We start from the raw sequence: 22,000 nt of genomic DNA, 5'->3' as shown, positions 1-22,000 counted from the left end.
GCTTTATCTTCATTCTCCAAAATTATGCCCTTGTACAATCAAGTGAATGATCTTTATTAACATCTTTTCCCTTGAATCATTGTAGCTCTTCAGGCTTTTTTGAATTAACATGTTCTTGATTCTTATTCAGAGCATTGATATTATGATTAGGCAATAGATTGCTACTAATATTAGGTGTTGTTGCTCTTCCTTGATCAAAACTTACCATTCCATTATTGATTAATCGTTGCACCTTATGCTTTAGAGCAGTGTAATTTTTAGTAGAATGGCCAGTAATTTTATAGTGGTAGTCATAGTGAGCTATAAGATCATACTACTTAGGATAGGGTGGCTTAAGTGGCTTCACACGATTAGGAGCAATCAAGTGGCTGTTGTAGAGCTCTCGATATAACTCCGTATAAGTCATGAGAATTAGATCGAATATAAATTTTTCTTGGGTAATTCGTTGCTTTCGTAAACCACTTATTGGGTTAATAAGATGAGCCTGAGGCCTTATGAGAGGTTGAATATTAAGGCTGTATGTGGGAGCCTAGGGCTAAAAATAAGTTGGTATGTGGATGAGTAAGATGGTTAGGGTATGGGCTGGTATAGGTAAGATGAGGTATTGTTCATAACAGGATAGTATGGGAAATAACCCTGTGAATAAGGTTGGTATCCCCTGAACTGTCTGTCAAAACCTATGTCATAACGTCTAGATCCGGGGATCTATCGCTAGACATTAACTTTAGGGAGTCGCCACCAATCTTTTTTATCTAGGTGCGATTGGCCACCTAAAGAATCTGTCCTTTCAGGGAACACCTAAGCTTGAGGGTCCCTAAAAGAATAGGTTCAGGTCTGCTAACCAGAACAAAGTTCGGGAGTTCGGTTACGTGTGAGGAAGGTTGTAGCACCCTCACAACGCCCATCAAAAGATGGTACCAGCTTAAATTTGTGTTATCCAAAAGCTTTAAAATTTTACCAAGTAATTAGTTGTTGGAAATTATTCTCAATTGACTCTAATACTTTTAGCAGAAAATTGAGAAAATTCCCTCACCTCAGGAGTATGCAAGAAAAACTACTGTTTCACTTGCAGGGGCTCCGTCGTCGGATTTATTAAAGAAAAAACAAAATCATCCAATTAATTATTGGAAATTATTCTCAATTAACTCTAATACTTTTAGCAGAAAATTGAGAAAATTCCCTCACCTCAAGAGTATGCAAGAAAAACTACTGTTTCACTTGCAGAGGCTCCGTCGTCGGATTTATTAAAAAAAATACAAAATCATCCAATTAATTATTGGAAATTATTCTCAATTGACTCTAATACTTTTAGCAGAAAATTGAGAAAATTTCCTCACCTCAAGAGTATGCAAGAAAAACTACTGTTTCACTTGTAGAGGCTCCGTCGTCGGATTAATTAAAGAAAAAAGAAAAAAAAATCAAGATCAAAATCAAAGTCAAATAAAAAAAAAAAAACCTGGAGCGGCTCGGGTTGCGGCTCGGCTCGGCTCGGCTCAAGGAAGAGAAAACGGCTCGGAGAAGCGGCTCGGCTCGGCTCGGCTCGGAGGGGGGCTGGGCACGCGCGGGTCAGAATCGGGTCGACGCTCGGGTCGGGTTCGGTAAAACGCGCGGATCCTCTGATTAACTTAAAGCCAAAACGACGTCGTTTTGGGAGGGTATAAAAGGCACCTTCCTCCGTTTTTCGGCAGAACGCTCCTCTCCCCTCTCTCTCTTCCTTCCCTTTTCTCTCCCTTCTCTCTAAAAAACCGAAGAACTCCGGTGGAAGATTCACCGGATTCTGGAAATTTTAGCCGGAATCTGGGTTTTTTCGCCGGAAGTTGGCCGAAAATTCACCGGTTTCTAGGATTCTTTGCCGGTTTCTGGGATTCTTCGCCGGAAACTGGGCAGTTCGCCGAAAACTTCAATGTTGGCCGAAATTTTAGCCGGAAACTTCAAAGTTGGCCGGAAAATTCAACCGGAAACTGGAATTTTCCAGAAACTCCCAGAAAAAAAAATCTCGAAAAATCCCCAAAAAAATTTCTGATAATTTCTGGAACTCTCCTAAACCTTTTCCTAGCCTTCTATACTCTTCCCTACGCCTTTGCTTCTCAAATCAGTAGCTCTAGCTGACTGTTTTCTGTGTGTTCTTGAACTGTTCCAAAGGGTCCTTTATATAGGGGTTGATCAGGAGTTTCTGATCAATCCCAACTCCTTCTTGGACGGGGATTCAGTCTTTGAATCCAATTGGACTCTTTAGATTGAATCCCCACTCCCAGTAGGATTCTTCAGCTTCAATCTCAACCTTCCAAAAAAAAAAAAATCAAATAAATATAAAAAATAATAGATAATTAGAACAGATAAATAAAAAGATATTATAGTAAAAAACATATCTGATAATCAGGAAAAAATCAGAACAGATAAATTTAAAAAAAATAATAATAAAATAAGATAAATCCAAAAATATCTTACAAAAATAATAATAATAATAATAATAATAAATATATAACTATATAAATAATATACATATAAATCTAATCTGAATAAAAATAAATAAATGAATAAAGATATACATAATAATAATAATAATAGAATACATAAAATACAAAAGAAAAAAATATACAGGATTGAAATGGGCCTTACCCATTTGGGCCAGGCCCAATTGATCTGGGCCCGGACCCAATTGGGTGTCTACAGCTGCCCCTCTTTGCACATTTTCTGTGAAACAGAAATTGCGCAAAGACGTAGACACCCAATCAAGACTCAACTCAACATTTTTATTTTTTGATTTTTTTTTTTATTTTTGTTTTTTATTTTTTTGATTTTTTTCTGATTTTTTTGATTTTTTTTTTTTATTTTTTTTTGTTTTTTTTTGTTTTTTTTTTTTTTTGCCGAAGCTCCTCTAAACAGAGACTCAACGACTTTTGAAAGTAAATTGCTCCTCTAAACAGAGGCAACGGACTTTGGAAAGTAAATTGCTCCTCTAAACAGAGGCAACACGACTTTGGAAAAATAAATTGCTCCTCTAAACAGAGGCAACGGAACTTTGAAAAATAAATTGCTCCTCTAAACAGAGGCACCACGACTTTTGAAAAGTAAATTGCTCCTCTAAACAGAGGCAACGGAACTTTGAAAAATAAATTGCTCCTCTAAACAGAGGCACCACGACTTTTGAAAAGTAAATTGCTCCTCTAAACAGAGGCAACGGAACTTTGAAAAATAAATTGCTCCTCTAAACAGAGGCAACGAACTTTGAAAAGTAAATTGCTCCTCTAAATAGAGGCAACGAACTTTGAAAAAATAAATTGCTCCTCTAAACAGAGGCACCACGACTTTGAAAAGTAAATTGCTCCTCTAAACAGAGGCACCACGACTTTGGAAAAATAAATTGCTCCTCTAAACAGAGGTACCACGACTTTGAAAAAATAAATTGCTCCTCTCAACAGAGGCACCGAAACTTTGAAAAATAAATTGCTCCTCTCAATAGAGGCACCACGACTTTGGAAAGTAAATTGCTCCTCTCAACAGAGGCAACGAAACTTTGAAAAATAAATTGCTCCTCTCAACAGAGGCACCACGACTTTGGAAAGTAAATTGCTCCTCTAAACAGAGGCAACGGAACTTTGAAAAGTAAATTGCTCCTCTAAACAGAGGTACCACGACTTTGAAAAAATAAATTGCTCCTCTCAACAGAGGCACCACGACTTTGAAAAGTAAATTGCTCCTCTCAACAGAGGTACCACGACTTTGAAAAGTAAATTGCTCCTCTCAACAGAGGCACCACGACTTTGAAAAGATAAATTGCTCCTCTAAACAGAGGCAACGGAACTTTGGAAATTAATAGGCTCCTTGACAATCATGTCCAAAGGAGTTGAAAGCTGTGTTTGAAGGGATTTCAGGAGATTATGCCCAAAGGTCTTATAAATCAACCCTGATACCAAAAGACATCCTATTTCAAGGATTAGGAACTTACCTGACAAGTTTCTTCTCAAACTTGCAAAGTCTTTTCATATCTGTCTCCTCCATGTGGGATGTTGGAACACCCTTGCTTCTTGAATTTATACACTATATTCTCCTGAAAGTAGTGTATGCTGTGCAAATGCATATGAATTTCAATGCATGCTATGCAAATGTTGACCAATTAATTCATGTTTAATGTATGGTACTCAAGTTTCTCAAGCTCTTTTTTTTATTTCTTGGGTGTCAAGCCCTTTGATTTTTCAGGATCCAATTGCACTGCTCTTCTAAGATTGAACCAGTGTAGCTCTCAATTGTCTTTTCCACTCACATTCTTCCTTGTTCAGTTTCTCAATACTCCGGAATAAGCTTCATCAATCGATCATCCCTTGACCATCATCCATGAATTTCTCAGCACTAGCAAATTTCAAAACAAATTTCATCCACCATCACTGGGTCCTTGTCTCAGCATCAATCATTCCAAAACAAATTCTGTCCACTGATTGTTCCCACCATTCGACCAATTCATCCTTGTACTCATCACTTGGTTGTATCGCTTTTCAAGATTTGCCCCATCATATTCTCTATTTGGTCACATCATACATCCTTCTAAATCATCTCTTTTAGGTTTCTACCATTTCTTCATCATCTTAGATTTCTTTTCAAATGAATGCAAGACTCTTTTAAGCGCATATTCATTCATTCATTATCATTTCAATTCTTGACAAATACCATGCAATCAAGCATTTTCTCAATTCATTCTAGGGGTGAAACAATGAGAGAACGCAAGGTGAATTATGGTAAAGATAATCAATGAAGATCTGTTTTGGTACAAAACAAATGGGAAAGGAAATAAATTGGATGTCATTGAGATGGATGGTATGTCCAAATGATGGATATTCAGACAATTCTCAACATTAATCTAGGATTCTTTTTCAAAAACTCATTCCATTTACAGTTGAAGTCATCTTGAGCTTGTCGAACTTTGCCCCAGTCTTTGAGGGATCTTCAGATGTCTTTGACCTTTCATTCATGTGAGCCATTTGCCCTGGATCTTTTTTCTACTAAGATCACCCTTTCAGGTTTTCAATTTGAATCTCTTTTTTTCATTTTCTCATTTTTTCCTTTTTTTTCTATTTTTTTCTTTTTTTTCATCATCTTCTTTTTTTCTCATTTTTCATCCATTGTTGATATCTTTCATACATCCAACTTTAGAGCAATGTAGCATGATTTCATTGCTTCAACATGAGCATACATTCGCTCAACATATGATCATTCAAGTTGAGTATTCACACTTGATCCAAATGGACTTTTCAAGGTTGTAACGTAGGCCAAGGGGAAGGGTCATAAAAGAAATGGATATAATAGGCTCAAAACATGTATTAAAAAGGTTCAAAACCAAAGGATCATTTGATGCAGCCTGGCATTTTGCCCCCACATCATTTCACTACTTTTTTCTTTCATCACACAAAGGATTCTCATTACTTTGCCCCAAGTCATGTGTGGCATTTGTTTTTTCTTTTTTTTTTTCTTTTTTGAGACCTTTTGTGGTGTTTTTTTTTTTTTTTTTCTCTTTTTTTTTTTTTTTTTTTTTCAAAAATTACCCTCCAGTGTAGAGGGTGATCCTTGGTTGGGGTTCTTCAAGAAAAAAAATCATGATTGGCTCAAAGGGGTAGCAATAAATGGTTTTTCCAATGGTAAAAGAAAGGTGGCCATTTTTCATCTCAATTGTGAATACCTTTCTTGAACATCATCTATTGAACAAAGCTCATGAATCTGTATAAAAGATTACACATCTTCAAGACATATCTGTTTCTCCTCCAGTAATAGCTTACTTCTATTCAAATCATCTTCTCATATTAATGTGGATGAGTTCTCAAAATTAAATCCCAGAATTATTGTTATCATTGTCTAAATATTCATCATCTAAAATTTAAGAATGGGAATGTGAAGTTATGAAGGGTAGCAGGGTATGGAATAATGGTCAAATGAAAGAGAAAAATGTAATGAAATGCATTGACTTGCCTTTATTAAAATGATAACAAGTAAAGTCATATTGCAAAAAGAAATCCAACATTACTTGAAAAGAAATCTTAAAGTGACAAAAAAACTTTCAACCCGCCTTATCTCCATTAAAAATTAGCCCCCTATATGATCAGGTGAAGAAATCCCCATTGACGTCTTGCCCCTCAATTCATTGTGACTCTCCAGATCCTTTCTGTTCTTGACTTTCACTTAGGGTGTTAACATTGAATGTTGTTGCTTTTCCTTGATCAAAACTTACCATTCCATCATTGATCAACCGTTGCACCTTATACTTTAAAGCAGTGCAATTTTCAATAGAATGGCCAGTAATTCCATAGTGATAGTCGCAGTGGGCTGTAGGATCATACCACTTTGGGTAGGGTGGTTTAAGAGGTTCCACATGGCTGGGGGCAATCAAGTGGCTATTATAAAGCTCTCGATATAACTCTGTATAAGTCATAGGGATTGGATCAAATACAGGTTTTTCTCGAGCAGTCCGTTGTTCTCGCGAGCCACTTGCTGGGTTAGTAGGGCGAACTTGAGTTCTTACAGGAGCTTGAATGTTAAGGCGGTAAGTGGATGAATGAGATGGTTGTGAAGCTAACTGGTATGGGTAGGATGAGGCATTATTCACAGCGGGATAGTATGGAGAGTAGCCTTGGGATGGATAGGGTTGATAACCCCTGAATTGTTGTCTATCAAAGCTCACAGCTTGAGCTTCAGCTTCTTTCTTTTCTGATGTCTTCTTGGTTTCTCCTCCTTTCAACTTGCCATTTTTTATGGCACTTTCAATAACTTCTCCAGAGATCACCATGTCAGCAAAATTCTTTGTTGCATTTCCTATCATCTTTTCATAATAGGGAGGTTTCAAAGTGCTAACAAACAGCACTGTGGTCTCTTTTTCTGTCAGTGGAGGTTGCACCTGTGAAGCTATATCTCTCCATCTCTGGGCATATTCTTTAAAAGACTCGTTTGCCTTTTTCTCCAGGTTCTGCAAAGACAAACGATCAGGAGCCAAATCGATAATGTGTCGATATTGACTGATGAAGTCGTGTGCCATATCACTCCAAGAGCGAATACGAGTCCTATCCAACTGAACATACCATCTGGCGGCAGAGCCAGTAAGACTGTCCTGGAAAACATGCATCAGAAGTTTTTCATCATGAGCATGAGCTGCTATCTTCCTGCAATACATGGTGATGTGGGTTTTGGGGCACTTGGTACCGTCATATTTTTCAAATTTTGGTACTTTGAACTTATAGGGAATAACCACATCAGGGACTAGGCAGAGCCCAGCAGCATCTACTGACCCATAAAAGCTAAATCCTTCCACAGCCCGTAGCCTCTGCTCTAGCATGCTAATCTTGGAACTCTCCTCAGCTTCCACTTTCATCTTTTCTTTTTCCTTCTCCTTTAAGGCATCTAGGTCAGGAATTGGTTCTGCTACTTTTTCAGTGAAGACAGGATTTATATAGCTATTATACTGCCCTGGGTTGAAAGCTGATGGTATTCCAGGATATGGCGGGACCTCTTGAGCAGGCTGGACCTGAGATGGGCCAAAACCTGGAGGGTACAAAGGGTCAGCCACTTCTTGCTGGCTTGTACTTCCTTCAACTCCTTTCCCCTTATTCATGTTATTGAGGGCCTCCAGAATTTTGCTAAGTTCATTTTCAATCTTCTCCTGAGCTTTTCCTAGCTTTTCAAATCTATGAGAACTTTCCTCCTCCATTTGCCTTGCTCTGGATCTTGTGTTGTATGGATGAGCAAGGTTTTCGCTAGATGGAGCTATCCTCGGACCTTGAGTACCATACTCATGATTAGAAATGTTATGCTGTGCCTTATGTATGATGCTTTGATACACAAATGAAATGTACATTTTTTTGAATGAAATCTAGCATGAAATGAATGCAAATGATTGTGTTGAAACATGATCATGAAAAGAATACAGATGCATACAATCAGACAAACAACATAGTTAGTTTCATGAATGAAATGAAAGTAATGCTGATGCATAACATTACAAAAAATAATACACAAAGTTAAGCAATCAAAATGATTAGATAAACACCTTTTTTGTGTCCTAATTTCAGGGTATATCTATCATTGGGTAGAAAGGACTCTATCCTAGGGTTAGGCACTCTTAAGGTTCACTACATGTGGTTTTAAAGTCAGAGTCTAAAGGTCCTCAAATTGTTCCTTACATCCTTGTCCATCACAGACTAGTAAGGCACCCTAATCCTCACCCATTACAGGCTACAAGCGGAAAAGGTTCAATTTGAGTGGGAGTATTTCGCTAGCCACTACGGAGGCATTAGACCTCACGAAAGCAATAGGTACTTTACTCCCTCCTAGAGCTCATGTTATGCACATGCACATGAATGACATAATTAACAAGATAAATAAACAGGAATGAATAATAACACATATATACAAAAATGGTTCAATTTTATTAGGCTTTTGGATAACACAAATTATTTGCTGGCCTGACTCTCAAATTCCCCAGTGGAGTCGCCAAGCTGTCATAACGTCTAGATCCGGGGATCTATCGCTAGACATTAACTTTAGGGAGTCGCCACCAATCTTTTTTATCTAGGTGCGATTGGCCACCTAAAGAATCTGTCCTTTCAGGGAACACCTAAGCTTGAGGGTCCCTAAAAGAATAGGTTCAGGTCTGCTAACCAGAACAAAGTTCGGGAGTTCGGTTACGTGTGAGGAAGGTTGTAGCACCCTCACAACGCCCATCAAAAGATGGTACCAGCTTAAATTTGTGTTATCCAAAAGCTTTAAAATTTTACCAAGTAATTAGTTGTTGGAAATTATTCTCAATTGACTCTAATACTTTTAGCAGAAAATTGAGAAAATTCCCTCACCTCAGGAGTATGCAAGAAAAACTACTGTTTCACTTGCAGGGGCTCCGTCGTCGGATTTATTAAAGAAAAAACAAAATCATCCAATTAATTATTGGAAATTATTCTCAATTAACTCTAATACTTTTAGCAGAAAATTGAGAAAATTCCCTCACCTCAAGAGTATGCAAGAAAAACTACTGTTTCACTTGCAGAGGCTCCGTCGTCGGATTTATTAAAAAAAATACAAAATCATCCAATTAATTATTGGAAATTATTCTCAATTGACTCTAATACTTTTAGCAGAAAATTGAGAAAATTTCCTCACCTCAAGAGTATGCAAGAAAAACTACTGTTTCACTTGTAGAGGCTCCGTCGTCGGATTAATTAAAGAAAAAAGAAAAAAAAAATCAAGATCAAAATCAAAGTCAAATAAAAAAAAAAAAAAAAAAAACCTGGAGCGGCTCGGGTTGCGGCTCGGCTCGGCTCGGCTCGGAGGGGGGCTGGGCACGCGCGGGTCAGAATCGGGTCGACGCTCGGGTCGGGTTCGGTAAAACGCGCGGATCCTCTGATTAACTTAAAGCCAAAACGACGTCGTTTTGGGAGGGTATAAAAGGCACCTTCCTCCGTTTTTCGGCAGAACGCTCCTCTCCCCTCTCTCTCTTCCTTCCCTTTTCTCTCCCTTCTCTCTAAAAAACCGAAGAACTCCGGTGGAAGATTCACCGGATTCTGGAAATTTTCGCCGGAATCTGGGTTTTTTCGCCGGAAGTTGGCCGGAAATTCACCGGTTTCTAGGATTCTTTGCCGGTTTCTGGGATTCTTCGCCGGAAACTGGGCAGTTCGCCGGAAACTTCAATGTTGGCCGGAATTTTAGCCGGAAACTTCAAAGTTGGCCGGAAAATTCAACCGGAAACTGGAATTTTCCAGAAACTCCCAGAAAAAAAAATCTCGAAAAATCCCCAAAAAAATTTCTGATAATTTCTGGAACTCTCCTAAACCTTTTCCTAGCCTTCTATACTCTTCCCTACGCCTTTGCTTCTCAAATCAGTAGCTCTAGCTGACTGTTTTCTGTGTGTTCTTGAACTGTTCCAAAGGGTCCTTTATATAGGGGTTGATCAGGAGTTTCTGATCAATCCCAACTCCTCCTTGGACGGGGATTCAGTCTTTGAATCCAATTGGACTCTTTAGATTGAATCCCCACTCCCAGTAGGATTCTTCAGCTTCAATCTCAACCTTCCAAAAAAAAAAAAAAAATCAAATAAATATAAAAAATAATAGATAATTAGAACAGATAAATAAAAAGATATTATAGTAAAAAACATATCTGATAATCAGGAAAAAATCAGAACAGATAAATTTAAAAAAAATAATAATAAAATAAGATAAATCCAAAAATATCTTACAAAAATAATAATAATAATAATAATAAATATATAACTATATAAATAATATACATATAAATCTAATCTGAATAAAAATAAATAAATGAATAAAGATATACATAATAATAATAATAATAGAATACATAAAATACAAAAGAAAAAAATATACAGGATTGAAATGGGCCTTACCCATTTGGGCCAGGCCCAATTGATCTGGGCCCGGACCCAATTGGGTGTCTACAACCTACAGTTTGAGCTTCAATCTCTTTCTTTTTGGGTGCCTTCTTGATTTTTTCTCTTTTTAACTTATCATTTTTAATGGCATTCTCAATGATTTTACCTGAGATAACCATGTCGATAAAATTCTTTGTTGCATTCCCTATCATCTTTTTATAATAAAGAGATTTTAGAGTACTGACAAATAACACTATAATTTCTTTTTCAGTTAGAGGAGGTTACACCTGAGAAGCTACATCTCTCCATCTCTAAGCGTATTCTTTGAATGACTCATTTACCTTTTTCTTCATATTCTGCAAAAATAAATGATCAGGGGCCAAATCCATGATATATCGGTATTGACTGCTAAAGTTATGGGCCATGTCATTCCAAAAATGGATGCGAGTTTTGTCTAACTGGACATACCACCTGGCAGCGGAGCCCATAAGGCTATCCTGAAAAACATGCATTAGTAGTTTTTCATTGTGAGCACGGGCTACCATCTTCCGACAATATATGGTAATATGAGTCTTTAGGCACTTCGGACCATCATATTTTTTAAATTATGATACTTTGAACTTAAAAAGAATGATCACATCAGGGACTAAGCAAAGCCCAACAGCATCAATAGAACCATAAAAACTAATTTTTTCCATAACCTGTAGCTTTTGTTCTAGCATACTGATTTTTTAATCTTTCTGAGCTTTAACTTTTACCTTTTCATTCTCTTTTTCTTTCAGTTCATCCAGATTAGGAACTTGATTTGGTTCTACTGCCTTTTCAGTAAAGATAAGATTCATATAACTGTGGTAATGCCCTAGATTAGAGGTTGATGGCATTCCAAGATATGTAGGATATGTGAATTATTATGACGAAACCTCTTGTGTAAACTGGGCTTGAGGTGGACCAAAACTAGGTGGATATAAAGAATCAGTCACTTCTTGTGATGTAGGGCCCTATTGGCTTGTATTCTCTTCTACTCATTTCCCCTTATTTAACTTGTTTAGAGCATCTAGAATTTTACTTAACTCATTTTCAAGCTTTTTCTGGGCCTTCTCTAATTTTTCAAATCGATAAGATTTTTCTTGCTTTATTTGTCTAACTCTAGCTCTTGTGTTGTATCGATGAGTGGAGTTTTTGTTGGACGGAGCTATCTTTGAACTTTGAGTACCATAATTATATGATTATTAGAAACTGTGTTCTATGTATGATATGCAAATGTATGCATGAAATATACTAATATTTACCACATCATCAATATTGATAAAAGAAATCTCCATTTGAAACTTTATTAAATAAAATTTCAAATTTACATCCTAATAAAGTCAAAGTAATATTCTAAAGTCTTAAACATCATTCCTTATTTCTAACGCCTCCTTATAAATTTTCTAGCTTGTTGGTAATGATTTTGTGCTTCATTTAGGAAATCAAGTAAATGTCACCTATGTACTCCCATTGGTTGCACCACAGCTTTCAAACCTTTCATTTTTCTTTCATTTTTGATGCTTTGTCTACAGCAATGCGTATCTGATTGAACAAATGCCCTAGATGCCTTTGTTTTTTTGCGTACATGTCTTTTCATAGCTCACTCTAATGAGTTTGTCTCTTGCATTCATCAGACAAGGCTTCTACTTCTGCTATGCGTTGATCCACTATCTCTTATAGCATCTGGCTATGTCTATGTGCCCTAGCAGTGGCCTCTTGTTCTTCCTCTACCTTCGCTTTTAACAATTCATTTTATTTTAGAAGTCGGGCAAGCTCAGGTGTGACTGATGAATGTGTCATATCTAGATCATTAAATAAGGCTCTCCACTAATCTTTTTACTTTGTGAGACTTTGGATTTTTAGTTCTTGAAACTTCAAACACTCTTCCATTTCCAACTTCAATTGTTTATTTTCTTGTTCCAACTGATCTTTCTTGGATTGGAGTTTTCTCTTAGCTGTTTCTACTTTAAGCAAAGGATCTTGAAGAATGGGTGTTGAGGAATGCCCTAATTGTTCACTAGGAAACATAATGTCTTTTCCCCTTATCGCATGCCACACACTATATTCTGGGGTGACGTCATAAGTCAACCTCCCTTGGTTAACCATGGTGGTTTGCTTCCATACTTTTTTTATCTTTTCAACCATTCCATATACCCCTTTATCAATGAATGAGAACTCTCACTAGTTAAGCCATAGGTTTCTGGAATGAATTGCTCACACTCGGATTGTCTTCTCACCAAAATTGGGGCATAAGTAACAGCATCTCATAGGCCTAATAAAAACACCCACAGTTGATCTCCACAACTATATAACACTGTATCATGATGCATCCAAGGTGCTCTTCAAACTATCCTTTGACTATCAAAGGCTCAAAAATAAAAAACACATTCCTCTTTTGACTTTGCTCGAGGCCATGTGCTGTAATAAAACTTCTTGATGGGGATACTGAAATAAAGGTATGGTTTGCAAAACTGATTTTTTTTACATTCCATGTGACTCTTCATCCATAGATAAAGTAATTGTAGGCACCCATTAAATCGCCCTTTACCATTTCTGCGACAAAAGTTTAGAGAACGAATGGTTTTTGCCAAAATGGTTGGTGCTGCATTAACTTGGTATGCTAACTGATCCATAAAATCTATCACTGTAACATCAATATACCCGATAACTTTAGGGAAGATCATTGGTCCATATAAAGCTATAGCTATAGCCACAGCCACTAATCCCTGATTATCATATATGTGCCTCTGGATGAAGTCTCGTAGAAAACTCCACGAAATAGCCTTACTTTCACCTTTTATCTTGACACATGCATCGACTTGAGGCAAGCTACATCTAAGCATTTGCACTAGCTTTTTATAATAGCCCACCTTATTAGACCAGTAAATCTTGTCTGGGTTTGGCAGATCAAAGTGAAGCAGAACTATATACTCACCATGTCTGGTTCATTGAAAATGAAACATCTATAAGAAGGATCCCAAAATTGAATGATGGCCCTAATCAAATTATTGTCCACTTTCACTTGAAACAGTGAGGCTATGTCTCCATATCTATTCTCAAATGCCTCTTTTCTTATTCTACTCATACATCCCTAAACACTGCTTAGGTCGGATAGATCATTTTGCTATAGCTCGAGATGAACTCTTTCAGGTAATGATGACATAAAATTTTTAGGCAAGCAATCTTCTTGTTTTTTTTGACCTTTCTCTGACTTGATTTTCAATTGATGAGCAAACTCATAATGGACTAATGTAAACTTTGGTTGCATTTGGCTTTCCATGAATGTAAGTGTGAAATCTGATTTATCAATAACTGATATATGGCAAATATTTCCTATATGAGAATGATGCAAATGTTAGTGTTAAACATGATCATGAAAATGATGCATAGAATGAAATGACATGAAGATGGTATAGATGCAAAAAATCAAGCAAACAAAATGGTTAGATAACAAATTGTTCCTTCTTGTGTCTTAATTTTGGGTTATATCTATTGATGGATAGGAAGGGCTCTATCTTAGGTTGGTTTCTTAGGGGTGAACTATATGCAGGGTTAGGCGATTTTGACCACTAAAAGGTTCTCAAATTGTTCCTTAGATCATTATCAATCACAGACTAGTAAGACATTCCAATCTCTACCCATCACAGGCTACCAATGAAAAAGATTCAATTTGAGTGGGAGTATTTCGCTAGTCATTGCGAAAATTATCATCTTACGAGAGCGTAGGTACTTTATTCCCTCCTAAGAAGGACGAAGCTCGGGCATAAAGCCCATGTAATGTGATAGTGTGTGTAAAGGAACATATGGTTATCGACCCCATAAATCAATTAAGAAACAAAAAAAGAAAAACGTTAGTAAACAAATAACTTAAAACCATTAGTTCAAAGGATAGGATAAATTCAAAAATTATGGCTTGACTCTCTAGCGTTCCCAGTGGAGTTGCCAAACTGTCATAACATACAGATTCAAAAATCTATGGCTAGATTTATCAAATGAATGGAGTCGCCACCAATCTTTTCTACTAGGTGTGATTGATCACCTAAGGAATCTATCATTTTAAAGAACACCTAAGCTTAAGGGTCCCTAAAAGAATAGGTTCGGGTCTACTAATCAAAACAAGGTTCAGGAGTTGGTTACATATAGGGAAGGTTATAGCACCCTCACATGCCCATCGGAAGGATGGTACCATATTATTTTGAATTTATCCTAAGGTATTGAGTTTAATGGTTTCAAATTTTAAGTTAAATATTGGAAACAATTTTTAAGATTCTCTATCAATCTGATAGAACTCTTTAAAAAATATTTTCTCACCTCAAGAGTATTCAAGAATTTCATTTATTTCCTTGAAGAGGCTCCATTGTCGGAAAAAGGTTAATTATTATTAGTCTAAAATATATCTAATTATTCCACCATTTGGGCCAAATTAGAAATATTTTTTCTTTTCAAATTTCTAAAATTTTTTACCATTTGGGCCTATTTAGAAATTCTTTTTATTTTTTCTTTGGAAAGAAAATAATATGACAATTACTTTTATTAAAAATTTTCATCTAAATTATTTCACAATCTAGGCCAAATTTAGAGAAGATTTCTCATCTAGAGATTTCTTAGAAATTTACCATTTGAAATTTCTAAGAATCTCATCTTTAGATAATTATCAAATATTTTCAATCCAAATTTTTATTTAGAGAAAAAAATACAATTACTTGTATTGAAATTTTATCTAAACCATTCCACCATTTGAGCCAAATTTAGAGGAAATTTCTCACCTAGAGATTTCTTAGGAATTTACCATTTGAAATTTCTAAAAATCTCATCCTTGGGTAATTTGTATTTAATTCCAAAAATTTTTATATTTTTATGCTTTTTGTGTTTTTAATTTTTTTAGTTTAAAATAAATATTAATTATTGTTATTGAAATTTTATCTAAATTATTCCACCATTTGGGATAAATTTAGACAAATTTCTCACCTAGGAATTTTATAGAAATTTACCATTTGAAATTTCTATAAATTTCATCATTGGATAATTAATATTTATTCCCAAATTTTTATTATTTATTATTTATTATTATTTTAATTTAATAAAAAAAAAACTAAAAAAAAACAAATAAATAAAATGCTTAAATAAAATAAATAAGAAAATACCAAAAAAATCTAAAACGGCTTAGGGCAATCGGCTCAGCTCGGCAGGGATGGTTGGCTGGAACGCGGGTCAGCGAATCGAGTTGCGATCAGGCCGGGTTGAACCAAACAAAAACCTGCAGATTTTCTGGGATTTTTAACGCCAAAATGACGTCGTTTTAGCAGGGTATAAAAGGCTCCGAACTCAGCCTTTTAGCATATTACTTCCTTCCCCTCTCTCTTTCCTCTTCCTTTTTCTCTCCATTCTCGCTAAACAGAACCCAGATTCCAATTGAAGTTCTGTCAGAATCTAGAAAACCCGTCGAAAACTTCAAAGTTGGCCAGAATACTGGTCGAAAAACTTAAATCTTGCTGAAAATTTTCATCAAATTTTGAAAATTTTCCAAAAATTTTTCAAAAAAAAAAAACCAAAAATTCTCCAAAAATTCTTAAAATTTCTAAATTGCTTCTAACCACTCCTAAAATATTTCTAGACTCTGTCTTCTATTTTTTAGCTTTATGATTCATCTCTATTTTTGTGTCCTCCCCCTTGTGTTTCTGATCTGTGTGTATTTATAAGGATTCAATCTCAGAGTCTCTAACCAATCCAGATTCCTTTTTTGATTAGATTTTTATTCGTTAAATTTATCCAATACATAGTTTAATCCACCCATGGTTCCCTACTGCCCTTATTTACGACAGAAATTCATTTCCATTTCAATTATTATCTCCTAATTAATCAAGAAAAAAAAAGATAAAATAATAAAATAAATAATAATAATAATAAATAATAAACGAAAAAAATAATAATAATGCTAATAATAATAATAAGTAAAATAAAATAATGTGGGTCTATCTTGCCCATTTAGACTAAGCCTAATTGCTTCGAGCCTGGATCAAATTAAGTATCTACACTTTCTTATTTTATCTTTGCATGTGCAGGAGGAGGGGTGCTACTTGATGTAAGATTTAACTCTTTGGAATTGGAATTGTTGCTTCTTTTGGATCCAAGACAGGAAAAACGATACAATCCGAGTGTAAAACAAAGCAAACAGGAAAAACATGTGATGTGTAGAGACCAGAAACACAACAGGGAAGGAAAAAAAATGTCATGAATAATCCTTGATTTATAATAAAATATTTTATATGATATTTAAATTTTAAAAATTTTTAATGTGATATATGAATATATGAAAACTATTCATCTGTCATGCATCATCTTTTAGAATTAATAATATTAAAGGTAAGTATCATATTAAATCATATTAAAAAAATTTTAAATTAAAATATCACATTAAATATTTTATTATAATTAAAAACCATCGATGACATTAAGAAAAAGAAAGAAAGTAAGACTAGAAACATGGTACTCTAACATACGGGGCAAGACAATAATAATTGCAACAATCCAACAAATGAGGTGATGCAATTTTTAATCGGCTTCCTCAATCCACATTACAGGATTTTCTTTGATGCGGTCATTGATCTTCGAAATTGTTATACTGAAAGGGTGTTACCATTTGCACCCAATAATTACTCAATGTACCCTTACTTTTAACATTTAATAATTTATTCAATGCACTCTACATTCAAAATATAAATTTACCAAAAAACACAAACATTTGATCTCCCTTTTTCTCACAACCCATCCCTTCTCCTTCTTCCCAACCGAAAATTTTAAAGGATTTTAAGTCCAATCAAGCTAAATTCAAAGAAAATTTTATCCATTTGAAGTTAAAAAGCATAAAATGAAAAGTTAAGAGTTTATTCTTTCTATTTTTTAGTTTGATTTAGTGTTTAATTTTATAAGATTTCTTGTTAAAATATTTAAGTGCGACTCGAAATTTTCAAAAATAAATTTTCAAAAATTTTTAAAGGTTTTAGAAGTTTTTAAAAACTTCCGAACACCTATTTTTAGAAACTTTTAAAAAGTTTTTAAAAATTTATTTTTGAAAAAATATGAAAGACAAAAAGTAATATTTAACTAGTGAGTATTCAAAATAATTTTATTAAAGGTTAAATTATAATATAATTTTTGGAGTGTATTGAAAAGAAATTGAGTGCAAATAGAAGTCCTCATATTGAAACCTGAAAGAGTTTTATCATTTTTGTTACCTATGCTGTTAATGCTGCAAATTTTGAGTAAATTAAGATTTTACCAAATAATCAATATGGTAAAATTTTTTATTATATCAAATTTCAAATTTAATTCAATTAATTTATACAATTATTTTTAAAAAAATGATATTAATTTAGACTTCAAATCTTAAAACTTGCAATCATTTCCTCTATCTCCAAATTGTGAACTCTTGTGTACAAAAAAAAAAAAAAAACTCCTATATCAATTGGGGGCTTCTGCATATGATACATTGTTATATGAGATTAAAGAAATCTGGCTTTGGAATACTTGCAGAGCAGATTTGCCCAGGTTTGATATCCAATCTCAAATCAAAGAAATCTTTTTTTTTTTTGGAATAATTGAAAATATTTATTTCAACATCAAAATAAAGCAGAAAAAACTTCCACAAAGTAACAAGCAGCAAATAGAGTTCAAACAGCAAGAAGCAAGAAAATCAACACTTAATATCAAAATCCCAACTATCGCCAAGTCTTCTGTTCAATGGTTTGACTTTATTGACCTGTAAATAGTATAGAAATTTGATACAATCCCATTTGTCTTCGTGGCTAACTGCAGAAATCCAGCATCAAAGCAAGGTCTTACAAAGTTACAGCTTGAGTGAAAATTTTTCAAAGTGGCCCATTGCACATAACGATAAAGATTGAAGGTGTCTCATCTTGTGGACTTTGGCATGGAATCCCATTATCTTTTCAGGAATGCAAAAAACTGCAGGAATCTCACGTTTAGTCTTTCCTTTCGGACAGGCAATTCTCCAATATTGCTTCAGATTGGGACTGATCCTTTGGGGGAGAATATATATATATATATATATATATATATATATATATATAGCAGGTTTCTGCAGAATAAATTTTGGTGCTTGCACAAAATTAAAAACTCATTTCCTTACCAACTCCATTAATTTTTATGAATTTCGAGACAGGATATCATTTGTAATTATTATAATGTAATTAATCAATTATAATTTGATATTACGTAAGATTTATAAAAAAAAAATTATGTAAAACTTATACCTTTAAATAATAAATTCTGACATAATTCTTTATTATAATAATTTATTTAAAATTATAGTAAAAATTTTTGTTGGTGAAATTTCGCATCTTACACGTTTTATTATACGAACTGACTTTATTTGATTTAAAAAAGAAATTTTAAACCACTAGAAATTGGTATAAAATATTTTTGTTCTTTTAATATTTAAAAAATTCAAGCTATTGACAGGCAAGGTTTGAACTTGCTTTATATAGTTGAAACGAATGGCGGATCGTAGTTAAGGCCAGGCCCTCAAAAATTTTATAAACCTTTGATATGTACAAGGCATTGTCGAAGGCGTCAACGAGGGCAAACTAATCTCAACGTGCATTTTTTTTCTGTTTGTGAATCGATTTGTTTTTAGGTAGAATTTAAATATGAGGGATGAAGCATTGTTGATTTTGAAAGAAATTATGAAATTGAAACCAAAGATTAACGGAAAAGGAAGATGAAAAGGTTTAAATAATTTTGGATTAATGAAAGAAACTTCCCCTTCGTACGCCTTTGGAGATTCAATGAATTTTTTTTATTTTTTATTTAAAAGCGATTCATCTGTTAAATAATGATAAGTTACAAACAACAGAAACAATGAAAGAGTAGAAGATGATTGCGTTTTTTGCTGTGTATGATATAGAGACTATGAATAAAAATAATAGTATATTAGGTATATATTAAATAAATTTAAATTGATTTTCTAAATGAATATTGTTAGTTAATTTTATTTATTTTTATAATTTAATTTTATATATCATCGTTTAAGAGAAGTTAAAATCACATTATTTATTTATTTATTTATTTATTGTCCTCATAAATTATTATTTATAAACCTTTAAAATCAAAACACTTGTCATAAATATAAGTAATAATCATGTAAACTTAAAGAAAACACAAATTGATTCCAGCTAGAGGTGTTCATGGGTCGGGGCTATTAATAACTTATATGTTTATTTGAGTTTGATCCAACTTGATATTTTGGATTTAAAATTTTTTTCAATACCAATCTAAATTTAAAAAAAATAAATTTCAAACTCACCCATTGAACTTAATTTATAATAAAAAATTAAAATTTTTTTTAAAAAAATAAAAAATAAAAATTCATATATATTTATATAATTATAATATTTTAATTATATATAGTTTATTAAGGTTACGCCAGCTCGGATTTTAATTTTTTTGTTCAAAATCCGACTTAAAATTTGAACGAATTTAAAAATTATTTTAAAGCCATTTAATAAGCTTTAATTTCTTGTCGAAACCTTATTAAAATTTGGATGATTCTTTGAATTTAAACAAATAATCCAACCCTTAAACAGGTTTACCAACAAGACATCAAGGCTTCAACATTATCATACCTCTGTTGCTTTTGTTTTTACTGAGTACTGACTAAAACTCCTTTTTTTTTTTTTTCAATTTCTCTTATCAAGTTAAAATTGATTTAAGATTTGTTTCATAAATATATATATATATATTCATAAGTTTCTTTTCGTTATATGGTTGGGTAATTTTAAAACTTTTGTGTTATATGTCCTGCAATTTTTAATCACCAAAGTTAGATTAAGACCATTTTTTAAAAGATTGGAAAAACACTATAATGTATTATAATTTCAAAATTTTAATTTCATTGAACTGAAAATTAAATCTAAATGGTTCATCCATTTTTCTTAGAAGGTGAATTCCTGTAAAACTATAACTTGTTTATATTACAACATACAAAATTATATGATAAAATCTGCTTATGTGTAATCTTATATATATATATATATATATAATCTATTTTAATAACACAGGATAATTTCAAATATACAACTAGATAAATTTTCTTAAGGCTTACATGTACACTCCATCTAAATGATAAATAAGATAATTTTTTTAATTTTAATTATTTATCAAATAATTTTATTCAATTAAGTATTTAATTTTTAAAATTTTAAAATTTCAAAGTTAGATTTATCCAAATCTTTCAATATATATATATATATATATATATATATGTTATCTTAAATTTAAGTAAGATAAAACAAATTTCATAACTCACACTTACTTATATATTTCAAAATTCAAATATAGCTTTTAAAATTAAATCACTAAATCTTGGAAACTATATAATTCATACTCATGCACCGTCAAAATCATACACAATCTAAATCAATAGTTTTATAAATTTAATATAAAAGTAGCCTTATAAACTTGAATTAATTAGAGTTTGTGGTTGAGTAATTGTGGTTTACCAACTTTTTTCATCTTTTTTTTATGATTTAAAATAAAAAATATCTTATCTCAATTTTAAAATGTATACATATGTTAAATTAAAATTATACAAATCTTTGTTATCTTGATAAAAAAATGTGCATTTTCACTAGATGATTAAAGAATAGGAGATAAATAAACAAATCATGCAAAAATAAATAAAGAGTAATTGAGATGCATCCAAGATTAATATTTAATCTCAATAGTGAATAAATTGTAAATGGCAGCGGTAGATGATGTCAAGAGCAAATTAGGTCTAAAAAATGCAGGAGAAGGCAGTAGCACTCATGATTTTCAAAGGTAAAAGTATGTGAATGACTATCAAATTTTTTTTTTTTCGTGTTACACATTTTTTATTTCTTGCTTTCTTTTTTTTTTCTCTACTTTTTGCCTTTTTTGGCTATTATTCAAGTTAATTATCATATTAATCTTGATTTTTTTTAGATATTCTTTTAATCTATTGTAGGTGCCCATTTGATCTGTAATATGCCTCTTTGAATTTTTTATTTTCGTATGTACAAGGTTTATATATATATATATATATTATTACTTGCACATTATATAATAGTGTATTTATCATAATTAATCAATAATTTGAACATGATAAGTTTGTTTTATTTTTTTATTTTTTTCAATATTTGCAAAAATTTTTTCCTTTCTTTTTTCTTTTTATTTGGTTGTCCTTAAAGAGAATTTAAGATTATAATGAAATTATATTTTTTAAATAAAAAACCATGACTTTTCTTTTCTAATTTTATTTTCCAATTTGGTTTTTGTATTGTAAAAGTTTATTTTAGTATAATTCTTTTTTAATTTACATTCTATTTATATATTTTTATTTCCATTGACTATTTAGTTAGAAATTGATTAGACTGTTTAATTATCACAATGATGTCCTTATCAAAATCATTACTTTAAATTTCATTGGTCAATATTACTATTTCAATATTATATGTAGTATATTCTAAATATTAAAAGATCATTTTGAATCAAGCCTCAACGTTTATCTTTATAAATAATTATATTTTCTTATTTATCTTTTTCAATTGTGATGATTATGTAGGATTGTAAAAT

At 32.8% G+C, this 22,000-nt stretch overlaps 1 protein-coding gene across 2 annotated transcripts in view; it reads left to right on the top strand.

Moving 5' to 3' along the window:
- The window catches only part of LOC111291998 (serine/threonine-protein phosphatase PP1 isozyme 2-like), a 28,378-nt gene extending 9,815 nt beyond the window's left edge, over window positions 1-18,563 (top strand). The window contains exon 4 of one of the 2 annotated variants that reach the window (XM_022884176.2): window positions 18,203-18,563. In XM_022884176.2, the coding sequence (XP_022739911.2) occupies window positions 18,203-18,244 (42 nt within the window). In that variant the 3' untranslated portion in view covers window positions 18,245-18,563. Of the gene's footprint in view, window positions 1-16,449; window positions 16,675-18,202 lie in introns of those variants that run through there. The other variant, XM_022884184.2, reaches the window with a different exon arrangement.
- The last annotated feature ends 3,437 nt before the right edge of the window (window positions 18,564-22,000 follow it).

Source organism: Durio zibethinus, chromosome 16, assembly GCF_047325235.1.
Source record: "Durio zibethinus cultivar Kanyao isolate XHJ-2024 chromosome 16, ASM4732523v1, whole genome shotgun sequence".
NCBI classification, from domain to species: domain Eukaryota; kingdom Viridiplantae; phylum Streptophyta; class Magnoliopsida; order Malvales; family Malvaceae; genus Durio; species Durio zibethinus.
The sequence above is the reverse complement of the archived record's forward strand: the minus strand, read 5'-3'. Positions and strand labels throughout refer to the sequence as shown.